An 18,938-nucleotide genomic window follows, 5' to 3' on the forward strand; every position below is an offset into this window, starting at 1 on the left:
GAGAGCTGCTGAATAAACCCTGTGTATAATGGAAACCACTTCAAGCCAGGGGATGCAGCAGCCCCCACAGCACTCCTAGTTCCAGCACCTATGCTTCAGTGTATAAATAAACCCAGCAGCGGAGAAAAAGGGAAGCGGATCCCTAGAAAGCAAGAAGAAACTTAGCAGAGTCTGCAGCAGACACTGTATCTCTGGCTACTTGCACGCACTGTTCAGTGCGCAGCCTTCAATCTTTCTCTGCAGCGCAAACCCTCCTCTCCCTGCTGCTGAGGATCATTTGCTGGAAGCTCAGTGCAGCACACGGCTGAGCTCAGAAGTTTGGGAATGGATCTGGGAAGACTGAGGAGCTGGAGGTTGGAAGCCCTCACAAACCAGCAGGCTGGCACATATTCTGGGGTGGTTTTGAATTCCAAAGCTTTCTGCTCTGCAAGGGAAAAAGCCAGCACAGCAAAGGCACTGACACCTGGAGGCATCTCTTTTGGATTCAGCTTCTTTTAGCAGAGCCTAGCAGCGCTACCTGACTCCCCTGGGGAAAAGTTCTTTGAGAAGGTCCTGAGAGCAGCAAGACACTGGTCGAAGGGGTGGAGGGGCAAGTTTCTCACTTGCCTTCCCCTTTGGGGGCAAGGGAGTTACCAAATTGATCATGAGACTCTTCTTACACCTCCCAGGGAGGGCTTCTTAGGACACTGCCCCATCAGGAGAACTGGGGCTGTGGAGGGAAGCCCCCTACCAGCACACACTGAGTGCAGTTAGTTCTGTAGGCGCTGGAGATGGAGAATGAAGTTGGGAAATCTGTGGACAACCAAATGGATAAGTACATGTAATCATTAAGTGTTTGATTTCCCTCCCTGCCCTTCCCTGTGGTGCTGTTCTGTGTCCCCTTGTGCCTGAGCAGTCATGGATATTGCCAACCTGGTAAGTTGCCTGGTGCTATTAATTTCTGATCCTCCTTCATCCCTCCTGTTTCAGAGTTACAATAATGGGGAAATCAGAAAGTCAAATGGATATTGTGGAAAAATCAACAAAATCTGGGAAGAAATCCTGGAGCTTTGTGACCATCGGTCTGTCTGTCCTGCTGCTCCTCATGACCTGTGCAGTGGTCGCACTGGTGATCCTGTATGCCAACAGTAGAGGTAAGAAACCTGCTGCTCCCTCCCTTCTCTCAGCCTCTTCTTCATTAACACACCCATAAGAGTCTTTTCTGCAGCGCTAAATCAAAAAAATGGGAGAAAAGGTGCAAGCGCCTCTGTCTGGGACATTTTGTTTTCATTCTCTCTGCCTTACTGTAGGCTCATTAACAGAGATGTTTATCTTCAGACACCTGCTTTTCTGTACAACTGTGCAATGCAAGTGGCTTCAATCATTCGGACTGAATCCAAAATCTAGCAAATTTGATTTGACAAAAATCAAAACAAAATGTGTCACAGTCTTCATTGGGCAAAACGTGGATGCGACACGCTATGTGTGTGTGTGTTTCTGGCTGAAGCATGTGTGTAAATTCTAACACTTGGTATGTTTTTGTGCATTTGTAGAAACCTGAGAGTCTAAATTCCGTTTAGGCAGAAGTTTGAAAGCCACAGCTGCCTACCAGAGCCACCTGGGGAGTTGTTTATTTCAGTGTAAAAGCTGCTTTGAAAAATGCTAGTGAGGAGAGGTAACATAAATAAGGGCACACAGGGTTGTTTGAAATGCAGTTCAGTGACTTCCATGTGAGCATTTTGCCAGAGTGCATGTTGCCTACATGTATTAAATGGAAAGTGTCCCCATAATAACATGTTTTTCACTGGCACCTCAAATGTAAAACAATTTTTCTTAAGTGTTCCTTTAAGCAACGCAGGCAGGATTTGTAGCAGCACCTGCATCCTGTTTGTCACTTCCCTGAGTACCTCTTGATTTCAAAGCTTTGTTCAGATACTTGAGAATGAAATAAATGAATTTTAATGTCAATCCTAAAGCAAGGCAGGGGTTCTTCTCTATATATTGTATCTGCATTCCCTACCTACAGCGACTTGCTTTCTAAGGCACTCATAAGTACTCCAACACTGCCAGTTTCCAAATAGCGATTCAGGTAAAAGGCTCCTTTTGTTGTTGCTTCTACTCTTCTACCACTAGCCAATGAATGTTATCAGCATTTGTTACCATTCCGGACAAAACCCCTGAGTGTTTGACACTCATCACGCTCAGCAGAAAGTTTCTCATATTTCATCTGTTACCCCTGGAGATGTGAGAAAAAACAACACAGCCTTCATGTGCTACTGAGAACTGAAATTCCATTTCAAGAGGAGGATCTTTAAATACTGAGCTGAAGCAGGATTCGGATGCTGGGCTCCACAATCCAGACCCGTTTGGCAGTTTTCTTTGCCTGTGGGGCTCCTCTGTTCCAGGTTCAAATGAAGTAAAAACTCAGCTGAGAGGGATAACCTGGACAGCTTGCAGCTGGAGAAATCTTAGGCCCCCTCACAAGGGCCACTGGAAAGGCTTTCACCGAATGCAGAGCAGAGTCTGGGGTTGGTAAATCTCTCCTAGAATATACATTAACAAAAGGGCAGCAGGCGTTGCTCAGATCTGGGCTCCAGCGTTGTATCTCCCAGGAACACAGCAACAGGGAAATGCCATTTGAACGGAATGTTCATGATGGGAGCAAAAACTTTTGCTTTGTGTTTATTTATTTTATTTTAATTGCACACAAGTGTTAAGGTTGGAAATGGGAACGGGGTCCTGGCTTTCTAATTAAAAGCTGGGTGGGTACACAGATTCGCAGCTACAGCCAAATACAGTCTTTATCAAAATGACACTTCCCTGGAAATGCTTCTTACAGAAAACACTGTTTAGCCAGCTAAACATTAATAGGCTCATACGTCCTCTTTCCTCTCATTGTTCCATAGTCATGTTGCAAAACATTGCAGTTTACACAGCCGCGTGACAACACTGTTTTGGACCAGCACTAACAAATCTTTTCCTAAGAGATCTGAGGGAGTTTAGACGTCTAAAGAAGCCTTTTATATCCCCAATGCTGGGTCCAAATAAGTCCAAAAGCAGAGGAAGGAGACAACTGCTGAATGATCTTGGGAGGAGGGTAGACGGGGAGGAAGACAAAGGTAAAGGGATGTACTTTTGATCTGAATATGCCGGAGTCCTTTAAATGATTTCCCCCATTCATTACCTTCCCAAAGGATCAGCCTCAGGGACAGTTCCTGAATAACATAAGAGTTATTAGCAAAAATTCCAGCCCTGCATCACTCAGGCTTTGGTCCCAAAAACACCTTAGCACTGATCCTCCCACAATAGAGTATGTCAAGCCATAGGCAACCTTTATAAAAACACTGACAAATGCTGTTTAAATGAAATTCTCCCACTATTGCCAACCGTTTGAAAAAATTTGCTTACTGGTTTCAGAGCCTTTAGGGTTCTCACAGATAATATTTGCAAGATTTTCTCCACAACCCTAAGGGTTAACATTAGTATTATTGTTGTTTTATTTATTCCTTGTAGTGTAGTAGCACCTAGGAGGCCTAGCCACAGACCAGCACCGTACTATGCTAGGTGCTTTACAAACAGAACAAAAGGACAGTCCCTTCCCCATAAAGCTTAGAAACTTAATTTTGTTTTTTGTTTTTAATGAAAGCTGAGATTCTCAGGCAATCACGTGCCTCCAGGTGCCGGGTCTTTAACAAAAAGACTATCACAAGCGCCACAATGAAATCATGAGAGTGAGCCATGCTCTTCACCTTTCATAGTGGAGTGAATGAGGAGGAAGCAGAGTTACATGGATGTAAAACCAATCCAAATGAGAGGAGAGTCAGGTCAAGAATGACAGAAGGTGGATGAATATTCAGCATCTGCTAATTCTTGCTTGAAATTTATAAATTCGTTTCCATCGGCCAGGCCCAAAGATAGCTTGTGTTTGCTTCTTAAGTGATATTCACCTGTCAAAGCCTGGTAAGTTGCATCACTTAACTCCCACTTCAAACAGAGTGATCCAGCACTGTCTGCAGACAGGTGAATTGCGAAGAGCCCAAGTTTTATCCACCTGAATTTGCCATGGAGAAATAATTTCAAAAACATAGACACAAGTATCCATGGAAAATGAATTTTAGATTTGTACGCACAGGTATTTGTGCCATAAGTGCTTGCAAAGTCATCCAATAAGATTCCAGAAATAATCCCAATGGGACTTGTTTGACCAATCACAGCTGACCAATGTACCATGTATATAGAATAGCCAACAGTTGCTTAGAGCAGCCTACAATCAAGCTATAGATTTTTAAATATTTGCAAATAGAGAAGCAAAAATTGCAAATAATAATAATCAATTGAGTGACGTGTACATATAGAGGAAACTGACATCCAGTACAGATATCCTCAGCAGAAAAGAAGCTAACTTCAGTGGATAAATTATGTGTTGCAAGTAAATTGCTCAGCTTTAAGAGCTACACAGCTAATCTGCAGTGTTGACAACACTTCTGCAGATGAGAACTGTGTGGGAAACAAATTCAGTTAAGATGCTGATAGGTGAGTGTTGCTGATGCCTGCCAAACAACAACTGTGGATCTAATTGCTTTAATAGGTGCCATCCTCAGTCATCTGTAGTCCTTGAAGAAAGGGGTGAGAAGGGAGGGAGAACACTTAGGCAAAAGAAAAAATCAAAAACAAAAAAGTCACAGCACAAGGTCCGAATATGCTTTGAACATATGACTGTGTCATTTGCTGGGTTCTCATCTTCCGAAAAGAAAGTTCAAAGAGGGAATGAAGCACAAAGCATGCTTGCATTCCGAAAAATTCAAACGACCCACTGCTCAGCAGAATCACTGTGCTCCACTGGCACTGTTGTGCTAAACAAATCTAAAGACCCATTTATAAGTTCCTATGGTTCGTTACTGACTATGTTAAGCATGAATCCCAGCCCAGGGCCTGCTCTACAGCTCACCTAAAATGATGGGATTCATTTCATTGACGCCACTGGGCTTTGGATCAGGTTCCTATTGAACTTTGACATGTCTCCAGTAAACAGCCGACCTCTGAATCTATAATAGCTTTTACCTCAATGACACTGAACTTCCCTCTCCCCCTTTGGGCCAGATCCTCAGCTGGTGTAAGCCAGTGTTGCTCTGTTGAGTTGGCTTTTTGATGGAGCTACCCCATAGCTACTCAGGCATGGACTTACTGCTCACCAGTGGGGCTAAGGGAGTCACAGCTAGAGCTGGGTGGCCTTTGTTCAGTGAATAGTAAATTTGACTAAAAGGCATTTTTCAGGGCACTGAAACTATTCACAAATTCGGGTCAAATAGTTTCAGCTGGAAAAAAATGGGGAAAAAAATTCGGAAGAGTTGAACTATTTCAGAAACGTTGATTGGAAACGACATTTTGCTTTGAAGTGTCTTTTCAAAACAACGTTTCGTTCAACCCAAATGAAATGTTTTTGTTTTTTGTCTCTATGAGAAAAAGCAAAAAAATTCCACTGCAACCACCACACCAAACATTTACTTATGCACTCGGCTCTATTCACAGCATCCCCAATAATCCAGTTTTTCCCCATTGCAATGCACTAGCCTTAACGTTAGTGTCATAAACATTGGCTCATGCATTATTCACCCCATTGTGATTTTCATAATTGGACATTTCAAAGTGCAGCCATCTAAATCTAGCTAGACATTTGTTTTGTTTTGGCTTTGGAGCTTTACGGAAAATATATTAACTCATGAGTTATCCCTGCCCTATCAGGTTGTGCATTAGCAGCCTACCGGTATATATCAGGCATTTGTATTTAGCAGTTTTCATCAGAGGATATCAAATTAAGAATCTTCATCTAAGTATTTGGTTACAGTTGACACAAGTGTCACCATCCCTTTCCTCAAATTACACCCACGGGAAGATGTCGCTACTATGATAAAATAGGATTTTTCTTTACTGGCAAAGCAAGGCTGGAAGATGTAGTACACCCAGCTTTGCAGTGCAGCCCCAGAGTGCACATTTCCCACTGGAGGTGTTGTTTTCAAGCAAACTCATGTGTGGTTCAGGAAAAGAGCAATAACAAGGCATTGTGCAAAGCATTATTGGGCTTAGTCTGCAAAGCCCCGTTGAGCATATTGTGGAGTAAGAGCAGGTGGCATTGGTCATATCACATAAAGCATCAACTCAGCTTGTTTTTGCCAGGAATTATACAGAGGCATAATTGAGGTAATTGAAGGGGAAAGAAAAGCGCCACTTTTGGAAGTAAGCTGAGAACCCTTCACAAGCTATTTTTAATTATCCACTTCGGTGGCAAAGTTTTAGAACTCCACATATGCTACCGAGGTTTCAAAATAGATCTGACGTCTCTCCTTCACCCAGCTCAATTACGCTTTCACAAGAGGGTCCATTTTCTGGTGCTTTGGAGTTAGATACTTGCTGATAGAGGTTTAGTTCCAGCCGTTGAGCTAAGTCATTTTCAGGGCACGGTCGGGAAAAATGCTTTGCTGATAACTGCCATTTGGCGCAATCTGGTCCATGAGAAATGATGGAAGAAAATATGGTGGCGAGTCTTTCTGGGACTTGTCTGTCTTAGGGTTCTATACTACTGCCCATCACCCTTGCATGTGAGCTCCTTCTATGTGAAATCAGATGCAACAGTGAAGTCCTAGCTGATGCTTTGGGTCTTTGGCACTTCTCCTTTCTGGGGTCTAAATTCTGTGCAGAATAGTGGTAGTGTTTTGATTGTTTTAAAAAACATTTACTTCTATTTCTTGGTTGGTTGGTTGGTTGGTTGGGATTGAGTGGTCAAAGAAGCTGTCAATGTAGTGACTATCATTCTTATGTTGGAAAGGCATTTCGAAGAGGAAGGCTTTGGTGCATTTTCTAAGGATGGTCAGACTCTGGATTCATCTGATCTCCTCTGGAAGTGTGTTCTGTAGCTAAATCCCCTCAAACAAGAACACTTTTGTCCCTAGTTTTCAGATGCTTCGCCGTGTGCTTTGTGATCTGCCTTGTCCAAGAAGAGCACAGCTATCCCAGTGATTTACAGATTGAAATTCACTCTTTGATGTAGCTGGGGCTTGATCCATTAGTGGCTTTGAAAACTAGGAACTGATTTAAATAAGACAGACAGACTCAAGTTGCAAATTTTTAGTCCTGGTCATTTAGCTCCATAGTTGAGATTTATCATGTTATGAAGATTCAGTTGGAGCTTTTTCAAAATGGGGATCTGGGTTCAGGTCCCGTCCCAGTTCCCAGAGGCACCTAGACACATCTCCCATCTGAAGCTAGTTGTTTATCCAAGCCCTGGGGTTAGGTTTTAGTAGTGTTGCTGAGCAGCACCAGGACTAGTCAGTTAGAGGTTGGTAAACAGGTGCCAAGTGCAGAACACTTCCAACTGAAAAGAGATAATTGATCTGAAAAAATACATACATCTTAGTCCTGGCATAAGGCCCGATCCTGCCAAAGGCTAAGCCCCCTCTAACTGCTGTTGACTGCAGGATCCATCAGCTGGATTCAAAGAAACTATGATTAAAGAATAAAAGTGATCAGACAGTAGATGGAGAATCCAGATAACATTGGTACAGTCAAGAAAGGACACGTTTTTGCCAACCCTCTCATGGTGGACGTACAACTGCTAAATAAAATGTGATTGCATAAAAAGAGGGGAAGCAATAAGCCAATGTGACTGCAGTTATAATACCTAGCTTGTACATACTGTTTTTCATCCATAGATCTCAAAACACTTTACAAAGAAGGCCAGGATAATTATCCCCAATATACAGATGGGGAAACTGAGGGCACAGAGCCATGCCTTGTCTTGCTCAAGAATCACTCAGGCTAGTGGCAGAGCCAGGAGTAGAACCCAGATGTCCTTAGGCCCTCTCCCATGTTCTATCCACTAGGCATCACTGCCTTAGTTCTGTCATGCGTGGATTTAGACACGCATCAACTGTTGAAGACACATGTCATGTAAACATTGTAGGATGACTAGAAGCCCAACTCATATAAATGAGCATTGCTTTGCTTGTCTCATAAGAAGAAGTAGTGATGACTTTTCTTTGAGACGGCAAAGATGAAAGATGGTAGCAATGAAGAAGACAACCCCAATAAACCTTCAAATGCCATTGAGTCATGTATATAACTCTTGCTTTTCATCCTAGAGAGACTAGCCAGAGGAAATGCTCCCTTTGAGTGTGTAACAGGTCGCTGAAATGTTATCGGGCAGTTCAGTGTGATTAGCAGTGTAGATGGCATCAGGCTCAGAAGCAGGAGAGCGTGGAGCTCAGCTGCCAATCAAGGGGAGGAGCACTTGTGAAGGCAGCACTGTATTTAAATGAGCAACTGATATTTGGGCCAGGACACGTCTCTCTTTCTAACTTGCTGTCTTTTCTAATCCAGTTAAATCCTTCTATTCTTTCTCATGAGAGAATATTCTGCAACCTAATGCACTTACCGTTAGGGAATATGTCTGGATATTCAACCTCTGTTCCCCTTAGGAGCCAGTTGAAACAAATTACTGCCCCAGTTCAGGCCTACACCCTTCAGATGCTTGGAGATGATTGTTATCTATCCCACTTCAGCATTATTTGTTCATATTTAACTGAAGCACACGTGAAATCAGTTTACCCCAGCTGATGATGAGGTGTATTTAGTTCTTGTCATCTTTCCTAATCATGAGCCCGTCCCTTTCCCAGTGAGAGGCAAGGACCTGGATAAATCACTGGAGTAAGACTGGAGAGATCTGTGTTCAGCTCTGCCCAGACCTCCTACATGGCCCTGGGCCAGTCACTAAATAATCTCTGGGTGCACAAGGTCACTAGCTGTAAAAAAGCACCTGGTAATTATTCCATTCTCCCATCTGTCTTGTTTATTTAGGATCTAAACTCTTTGGGGCAGGGACTGCCTCTTACTGTGTATTTGTTCAGCACCTGGCTCAACAGAGCCCTCACCTGAAATGGGACCTGTAAGTGTTAAAATACTTTAACATGCCAGAGACATTTCTAAATAAGTTTTTTCCCTTTCAGGATGGCGAGTTATAACTATTAGCCCAGTGGAGGTATTTTATCATACATGCTGCTCTGTCCACAGGTAGGTGAGAAGAGACTGACAGATGCAGCAGATAGAGAGGGGAATGGGTACGTGGTGCTGGGACACACAGGTTAGCACGTTTGGGCACTCTTGGAATGGAGTGAGACGAAAGGGTTAGTGCCCTCCCTTTAAAAGTCTTCATTAGATAACAGTAGCATTTTATGACTCAAATCCTGGTGCCAACGAGAAGGTCCCACCCATTTGGAAGGCTAGGAAAGTATGAATCACAGCAGCTTTGGAGTAACGTTAGAGCCATAAACTGCTCTTGAACCTCAAAACTTTCCTTGAACACAGTGGGGGCTTCCAACCAAAACCGAGGGCTTCACTAAAACGAAGACTCTCAACCGTTTCTTTTTTTTGATCATAGCCATTTTGCAGCAAGTGTCACACCAGCAACTGTGCATGTCTGGAATGGGCTGGATAAAGAATGTGTGTGTGTGTCTCTCTTAACCTCAGTGACACCCAGGTCACTTCAAGGATGTACACAATTACGAATGCGGGAGGAAGGATGATCTTGTGATTAAGGGCTCAGACAGCAGCTAGCACAACAGAAGCTGAAGCTGAATGAAAGCAAAACATTTCAAATTTCCCCACAAGATAAAATTCCTCCAAAAAAGTTTCATTTTGTGCCAATCAAAACATTTGGTTTTGATAAAATCAAAATGTTTCCTGTTGACTTTTTTTCTAATTTCATACATTAGACAATCACATTTAAATAATTAAAACAAAAAGTCATTTCACACCAGCAAATTGAAACATTCCATTCCAAAAAGTTCAAAATGGAATATTTCCACCACACCAAAATGCTTCTTTTCCAATGTTTCTTTCCAAACAAAATTTCATTGCATTTGACACTTTTCCACGAAAGATTTTGCTTCCAACAAATCAGCATTTTCAGACAGAAAAATGTTCCACTGGAAAATTTCTAATAAGAGGTAGCAGGTTCACTGGGTGGACCTTTTAGAATGAAGTGGAGAAACAAAATCACAAAACTCTTGTCTTTCATCTTGTGTCTCAGTTAAGAAAACGAACAAGATTTTTAGGCAATACCATCCTATTTCCAGCAGTCCCGATTTTATAATGACTGTTACTGGAGGAGAAAACACTGAGTAACGAAACTGCTCTGTTCTTGTCAGACATATTCTACCTGCCAATGTACTAAATGAATCTCAGGCTGAAGTGGCTCTCATTCTAATTAATCCATCCACACCCCTAGGCTGTGGATGTAAAAATCAAATGCCTGATTATCTTGAGTACCTGAAAAAAAATTTGTCCATGTTTTCCCTACTGCAGTTTATTTATAGCAGCCAGAAAAAAAAATCTCCTCTCTGCTTTAATCCCGTTTGCGTGCTTTCCCAATTATAATTCCCAAATTTGGGCTTCCTCCGTTGTTTGTGTTAGCTTTCGTTAGCCCACTGCAGGTAACGTGTGTTCATGAAGAGATTAAAGGCAGGGGCCTCTTCCCTGAATAAGAAAGATCAGTGCATGCACACAAATCAAAACAGCTGAGGAACAATTTGGAAAGTGGCATATCTGGCACTGGCTGCTGTCAGAAGACAGGACACTGGGCTAGCTGGACCATTGGTCTGACCCAGTGTGGCTGTTCTTATTACAGAAATCAAAACGTCCCTGATCATGAGCTGAAAGCTGAGGAATATCTGATTTGTGCCAGATTTCCATCAAATTTTCCCCCCACCCTCTGTTATTTATGTTGTACATAGTTCTTTGATTGTCTCAAATGTGATTATAATTACTTGATGTTCTATCCCTCCCAGACGGGTTGCCTCGTCAAAATATGGTCTTCAAATGGTATCGTTTTAAACAAGCACAAACAGATGAGAGAAAATTCCTGCTAATGCAATGTGTTTATCAGACATGTTATAGGTCACTTGCCGTGAGTGCTTTTGAAGAGCTCAACTGAAAAAACATAGCCACATATTGTGTCTAATGGTAACACTTTGCTCTCTCAAAGCACCTTTTTCTGGGGGTTCATAGAACAGGCTAGGAACATCAATTAAGTCTCACAAGCCCCTGTGAAGCAGGTCTGAAGTTACCTATATTCTGCAGAAGGAGAAACTAAAAGGTTGGGTAATTTGCCCTGTAAATTGTACAATGTGAAGTTCTTTCACTCCAAGCAGAGGACTGAGTCTAGGCTTGGGCCCCACTTAAACCCTCCAGGGTGGAGCTCAGATAGCGTGTAAGCATTCTGCTCTCCTTCTGCACAGGGGTGAATTTCTCCTATAGTCAATAGTGAAGCCAGGATACACGGTACTCCCACGGAATTCAGTGGAAGTCCTAATTCCCCTCTGCATTGTGTCACCATTTATATCAGTGCAAAGCATGTGTAAAATGCCATGGTTCTCCCACTGTGCTCTCCCTTTGCAGTGCTGTAAAATCATCTCAGGCAGTGAAGAAATAGGCCCAAGAAAAATGGGGTTCCCGGGACACTGACTAGAACAGTGCAAAATAAGCACATTTCTGAAGGGTGACTATTGTGCTTTTTCCTCTTCCTCTCCTCTGTCTGTCTCCTATTCCCCCTTGATCTGCGATCTCGGTATGCCAATATTTGCACCCACATGAATGTTCATGCCTTTGATACATAAGGGTATTAAAAAGGGTTTGTTTTTTAGCTCAAAAAGTTATGCAATTTAGGAACATTTTTCACAAAAATGGACCTATTTTCAAGTATGTACAGAATTTTGGGTACTTTTGTATGTTGTCGCAAATACTTTAATCACCTCCAGTACACATTCCCAGCCCCCTGTCTAATTACTGGACCCTAATTTGTGCAGTTTTTCTAACGCAGATTTCTACACACACATTCCCACTTGATTTAGCCCTGAATGTTACATTCCCAATCACAGGGGGTGGTGTTGACGTTGCTTCCGCTGATAAACTTCAAAGCACTCTTTTCCTTCCCACTGTTCTACGTCTACCTGAATTACTTTAACAGTGTCTGCTCTTGTCAAACACTTGTATTCAGCTTGAATCGGTTTACCCAATATCTCTGCGCTAGAAACATTGCTGCACAGGAGAGCCAAGTTTAATCCACTTGGAAAGTGATTTTTTTTGTTGTTTTTCCCAGTGAGGGCTCAGTGATCCTTTGCGTAACAGAAAGCAGCCAAGCACAAATCAGACTGAAATTATGCCAGGGAAAAGCATAGGCATAAAGCAGACCACATCCAAACATTCCTGAACTTGGGGAGCAGGCCAAACTCTGTAAAACACCAAACAATCCCAAACTCGGGGGGAATTTTGGAACTAGATCCCAGCTTTGTGGCCTGGGCCTATTCCTATTTAGAAAATTTACGACTAATGACAAGAATGTCCTTCACTAACATAGCACCTTCCTTTATCAAAAGTTCTCAGAGCTATTTACAAACACTAATGAAAAAAGCTTCACAGCATCCCTCTAAAATAAGTGCGATAATGCCCATTTTACATATAGGGAAACTGAGATACGAAGAGATCAGCTGACTGTCCAAGAGGAAGGACTATGCTCCACTAAAGCCACATTCCTGCCTAATTAATCAGGACCTAAGTGGTGCCTAGGTCTGGCGCTACTGGGCCAGGTCTGAATTGGGGTTTCATCGGAAGAGAGCGAACAGCAGAATAGAAAAAAAGAGCCTAGGAGAAGTCCTGCTTGTGGCACACTAGAAGCACCTTGTTCTACTTGGCTTTCAAAGCCACAGTTATTCTAAGAGAGGTTTTCATTGGGACAAACTACCATTGCTAGATTCCAGGTTTTACAATGGTTTTGAGCCGCAACCCTGAATAGGAAAAAGTACAACAAGGTGCTTTGTGCCGTGAGCAGCTTAACAGGAAGCACAGAAGGTGGCATCCAACGTTCAGAAGCTATTGTCTGTTTTATCATAAAAGATTGTATGGTAGAGACTACGGAGTGGATTAGCCTGGGAATTGATCTAGTCTCTCACCCCCTTCAAATGAGCCTGAGAGAAGCTTTCATTGTAGCTGCCCCTCTCTGCACCTATTCTTCAGATAAACGAAGCTCTGGCATTCTGGCATCTTTCCCTGGCACTGGGATTCACTTACTTTAAAATAAAAAAAAAAAGAGCTCAGGTCATTACAGATGAACTTGGAATAAAGTCGAGCAGTACTGAGTGTCAGCGGTGCTCTGCTCTTCCTTGCACAAATGAATAATGACATTGTGTGGTTTTATTCTCCCCCACAGATATGCAGTATGGCACAAACTCAGGCAGCATATGCACTACTCCTGGATGTGTTACGGCAGGTAATAATTCTTCATCCCTACCCTGTCTGCAGAGGAGTCGTGTCCGATGTAGGAACTGCCCCCACCTCTCGCCCCAAGCCCAGTAAGAGACTGTCCTGTAAAAGGGAAGGAAAAGATGATTGAAATGATGCTCAGGAGCTGGAAGGAAGGAAAGCTCCCACTTGGCTGCGTTAATAAGACTAGCATTGCCATTTGAATCTTGGGTGGGATTTTCAAAATCACCTAAGTGATTTTGGAACACTAATCCCATTGACTTCAATGGGACCTTTGCACCTAAGTCACTTAGGCATGATGAGACTTGAGCTGTTAAGTAAGGGGCTTTTGACAATCCCACCCTTTGTCTGAAACAGAGCAATCCTGCTGCATCTTACCTAGCATTGACCCAGCCAGGTAAGCACCTACTTGTTCATTCTCATTCAAACTATCTAAGAAAACAACATAAAAGGGAAAAATTCTCTCCCGGGATCCCCACTCTCAATGGTGTTTTTGTATGTGGAATCAGGGCAGACTATGCAATAGAAATTTGCCTTGTTGATAAGAGATCAGATCTGCTGCGTGGACTGAAGAATAATTTTTCCCAAAGCTGCCTGCACATATCAGCATTCAAGGGTTCCATGATTCAGTTTTCCCATCTGTAAAATAATTATACTTCTTTTATGATGTGCTTTGAGATCTATGGATGAAACGCACTATGTAATAGCTACATGGTGTTGTTATTGTTATCATATGAGTATTAGTGTCTGCAGGTGACACTAAGAGGGAGAAGTCTGCCACTCCTTAGTGCAGAGGAAAACTACCGTTGGGGGTCAATGACCTTAGGCAGGAGGTTGCAGGCTGAGTGAGTTCAACCACCTAATAAAAAGCACAGCAGCCCCTGCCCTGCCCCACCAAATATTCTGCTTGTAGGTATGATTTCCCTTCATCAGAATGTGGCACAGTCCCCATGGGGGACAACCCCTGGCAGCCAGTCAACACCCTGCTGAAGGAGTTTGCCAGGGTGGAAGTTTGCCCAATGCAGATGGCTGGTTTAAAGTCTTGCACACCACTGGGTCCTTGCACTGAGGGTTTAAATGGACTGGACATAGTGCTTAGGGCTTTTTGCAGTCTCACTGCACCAGAATGAATCTTACCCAGATGAGTAGTATGAAGATGCAAGATCTGTTCTGCAGAGCGCCTTCTTGGGAAACATACCTGTGTCCTTGCTCAGGGAGGGAACGAGCAATGACTCCTCCCTGAATAACCTCAGAGCATTATGTGCAGCTTGGACATCCTATGCAACTCAGAGATCTGGTTTTTGTGATACGCAGCTGCTAGAATACTTCAGAACATGGATCCAACAACTGAGCCTTGCACGGACTTCTATCAGTACGCCTGTGGGGGCTGGCTGAACCGGCACGTCATCCCAGAAACCAGTTCGAGATACAGCATTTTTGACATACTGAGAGATGAACTGGAGATCATCCTGAAAGGTAGGACTAGGACGAGGTTACAGCACGTATGCAAAATAGTGAGACTGAGCATCAGAACTTTGAACTAAAGATACATCCCTCCCCTCACCCCCCCCCCACCCGGAAGTGGTAGCCAACACAATTAAATCTGCATTAAACCAATGCATTCACTCCCCTACCCCAAAATATATCGTTGCCCACATGGTCTGTAAAACCATGAAAGAGGATCTGGAAGTAATTCCCAGGTATGGCTTCCTCAACAAAAGCTAGAGCCTCATTTATAAATCAACATAGCTCCATTCAAGTCAATGGAGCGACATTGACTCATCCCACCAGAGGATCTGATCCGGACTCTTGAAAAAAGCCGTGTGGCTCAGGCCAGGGCTAGACTTTACAATTTTTGCCAGTACGATAATGTCAATAAGGAGTGTGATTTCTTACAATATTTTTATACCAGCCAAAGCCCTCGTGTAGACGCACTTATATGGGCAAAAAAAAAGTTTTGTCAGGATAGCTTATTTCATTTGGGGGACTGGTATAAGCTATGCCGGCCAAAGCACTCCTTTGCCAGAATATTAGTAGCAGTAATAGCTGTATTATGTAGCACTTAAGAGCCCTAGTCTTGAAGCAGGATCTATCATGCTGTGCAAAGAGATGGTCTCTGCTCCAAAAAGTTCATAGTCTCACCTGTGTCTCAGACAGTTTGTCTGAATAGCTCTACTAGCAAAACTTCTCTAGTGCTAGATCTGAATGGGGGATGGGTGCAGAGGTGGTGACATGGAGATTTCTCACCACCACTGATTTTTTTAAAAATAAAGAAAAGTTGACCTATGTCATGTATTTTCCACAGGGGTGGGCATGATAAAACCAGCCTTTGCCAATGGCTACCACACCGCAATTACTGACATATCACTGTTGTGTTTTTGTCATTGGTTCTATTTGTGTTAACAGCTGGCAACTGTATGTTTAAAAAAAAATCACCATGAGCTATAGTGACATGCTAAGTAATGAACACTCTGGTACCTGCAGTTCCCGATCTCTTGTCTAGGCCTTTCCCCTCCCACCCCTCAATATACAGACGCTGAAAGAGTGGCCCTGTTCCCACTGAAATTGATTGGAGTTGTGACATTGGAGTTGTGACATTGACTTCAGCGAGAGTAGGAGAAGCTGTGTGTGTGTGTGTGTGTGTGTATCCCCTTCACATCCTCTCCCTTCCTGTAGAATAGTTCCAGTACAGAGCACTCTCATTTCATGGTCAGTGGAGCCAGTGGATGCTGATTGTTGCTGGCATTCCTGCACTACCACTGATTCTGATGATGAGAAAGAGGCTACTTGGGGCACCGTCTCACTGCAGTGGTTCCATCCCTCCAGGTGTGCTGGAGTCTCCGGAGCAGGGTGATCGAGAAGCCTTTCGGAAAGCTAAAATGCTTTACACTTCCTGCATGAATGAAAGTAAGTCTCTTCTGCTGCTGCTGCTACACTTGTGAAAGTAAAAAACCCACTCCTCTGGCAAAATTTTCCCACCAACGTGTCTCTCTTTCTCTCTCTCAGGATCTCCCCTGAAAAACCTGCCTTTCTGCAGGTGGATGACTTGAGCACACACACAAAGCTTTAGGGTGTGCATTCTGGGATATGACACGTTAGGTAATAGGTTACCCACCTCTGTGTGAAGAGCCTGCCTTTCTGAACACAAACATCCAGTCATTAGTCTTATCCCATGTTCTCCTGGGACCCAATACAAGTCCCACACTGAAGTCAATGGAAGTCTTCCTGTTGGCTTCAGCAAGCGTTTGGTCAGGTCCCTGGTATATTCAGGAATGGCAGCTCCAAGGATCATGTTCCCCAAGAGTCATCTACAAAAACAACTGTTGGGCAAACTCTACAGAACTCCCACTCTCCAAAAATGATGGAATTTAAATGCCAGGAAGCAGCATTATATGATGAGGATTTTTGTTCTCGTAATCAGAGTAATGAGTAACTTCTAGAAGTTCTGAAAGCAAAGGAGAATGTTTCTAAAACATCTGAAGAAAATCCAGCAAAACCCTTTTTTGAGTTACATGTGGACAGTGCAAGATTTAGGATGCTTCTAAATGTTATTTCCTTGCTTTAAATTATTTGAGTTTTGTAAATGACGCAATGGGTGACTAAACTCTTGTCACTTAGCAACTCCATGTGGTTTTTTACATGAAACTTGCTTTGCTTTTGAAGTCATTTACAAGCATAACAAAATGTGATTAAGGCACAGGGTGATGATTTCTAAAGCACCTCAGGCAAATGTTCATAAAGGAAGTAGGCATTTAGAGCCTAAGAGTCTTTGAAGATCAATGAAATATAAGCTCCTCCACGCCTACATTTTACTAGAGAAGTCTAGTCTATCTTCATTGGCAGATAACTACTTGTTGGAGAGAATTTGAAGATTATGTGTATGGATTTACAGGACCTACACAATATGTTAGAAACAACTTTGTGTGGGTGCATACTACACCACTTGAAAAAATTATGCAGTAAGAGCCAAAAGCACTAGTTTCTGATGGTGATACTATGTTATTATTAGTTAATTTTTATATTGTGGGATTGCTGACAGGCCTCAGTCAGGGACCAGGCTTCATACTGTAATGTTATAAGGGACACACAGTGGAAAATCCACCCACAGTTAATTACTTGGTCATAATTCTGTGTATTTCTGAAGAACTCTTATCCTTGGATAAGAGCTTCTGATTTGTACAGAGAAACACTAGCCTCAGTCTCCATCTTTATGTGTTCACTGCTCATGCATTATAATGTTCTACAAAGGTGAGGACTGAAGCAGTGCAAAAGCTTATAAAACAAATCAGGCGCCCAAGAGACCAGGCTGAGGTTTCAGACACCTACCCTCTCTTCTCATAGGTGTCACAGTTACACAAATAGCTTTGCATGGAATTCATCAGTTTCACAAGTCAAAACCCACCAAACAAAATATCAGAGGATTGGGGTTTGTTTGAACCCCCGAAGGAGTCACAAAACATCCCCAAAATCACTAACTCTTTCACCCTGTGAACGGAACCTTTCATGTTCAAAGAGTTCTTGTTAGGATAGGATTACTGCCCAGTGGAGTTGAAAGATGACACCACATGGTGTAACACCATCCAGGTTCACAGGGAACTTTTAGAATCTGCCTCCCCTATTGCAAGAGTTTCAGCTGCTTAATTTAGTCTAAATTTTCATCCATTTTTCTTCATTTATAGTGAATCAGAAACAGGACTTTACATTTATTTCCTCTTCTTCCTCCTCAGGCTTCATAGAGCAGCGAGATTCATTGCCCCTGTTAGAGGTTTTAGCTATGGTTGGAGATTGGCCAGTGGCTTCGGCAGATTGGAATATCACCAAAGGTAATAGTGTGTGCTCAGAGAGCTCTACATTGTCAGGTTAGAGTAATTTATCTGCCTAAAGAGACTGATGTCATTGCATCACATCGCCACCAAGGCTTTCCTTAAAGAAATTCTGAGACATTCACACACCATTTAGAATGGATCAATCTGCATAAACAAGAAGGCCTGGATTTAATGCCTGCAATCAAAGATTTCAGAATCCTGTTTTATAGACACAGATAATTTTTTTTGTAATAAATAATCCAGGTAAAGGGCAGATAATATAACTTTAATTGATAAAATGTGCACAATTATAAAACCTCAAGACACAGGCACAAAAAGTTGAAAGTAAAAATGCCATCGTTTTTTCAACTTTTAGATGCAAGTTTCCAAGGTGCACACATCCATGCAAAAATTGTGCTCCTATATTTCCATCTGCAACTATCATAAGTGGGTCTTGAAGCACCACAGGCTAACTAGGCAACAAAATAGTGATTTGTAGCGTGGGTGTGTAATTGCATATACATTTTAGCATGCACATATTTATATTTTTGACATTTAGTTACCAAAGTGGTAGTTGCTTTACAAATGCTATGGATAAATAAAAATGAACCTCCCTTTTATTAAACAAAGATGAGCTGTCATCAGAAACATGAAAAAAGAACACGTCTATTCAGATACCATGGTGATGGGCGTGTTAAAAATGCCTGGGCAGGTAGATAACTAGCGCCTGTGTAATGTGTGGATTATACGCCCCAGTGTGGGAGTTTAAAAAGCACTCAGCATAAGCCAAACTCTGCTCCCATTGGAGTCAATGGATTACATCAATGATTGTCTTCCCTAGAAGCA

At 42.6% G+C, this 18,938-nt stretch overlaps 1 protein-coding gene across 2 annotated transcripts in view; it reads left to right on the forward strand.

Moving 5' to 3' along the window:
• The first annotated feature begins 728 nt into the window (after nt 1–728).
• The window catches only part of MMEL1 (membrane metalloendopeptidase like 1), a 47,390-nt gene continuing 29,180 nt past the window's right edge, over nt 729–18,938 (forward strand). Inside the window, exons 1-6 of one of the 2 annotated variants that reach the window (XM_032763780.2) lie at nt 729–814; nt 970–1,133; nt 13,235–13,294; nt 14,602–14,763; nt 16,114–16,194; nt 18,015–18,110. In XM_032763780.2, the coding sequence (XP_032619671.1) occupies nt 771–814; nt 970–1,133; nt 13,235–13,294; nt 14,602–14,763; nt 16,114–16,194; nt 18,015–18,110 (607 nt within the window). In that variant the 5' untranslated portion in view covers nt 729–770. Of the gene's footprint in view, nt 821–969; nt 1,134–13,234; nt 13,295–14,601; nt 14,764–16,113; nt 16,195–18,014; nt 18,111–18,938 lie in introns of both variants that reach the window. The other variant, XM_032763779.2, reaches the window with a different exon arrangement.

Source organism: Chelonoidis abingdonii, chromosome 23, assembly GCF_003597395.2.
Source record: "Chelonoidis abingdonii isolate Lonesome George chromosome 23, CheloAbing_2.0, whole genome shotgun sequence".
NCBI classification, from domain to species: Eukaryota; Metazoa; Chordata; order Testudines; family Testudinidae; genus Chelonoidis; species Chelonoidis abingdonii.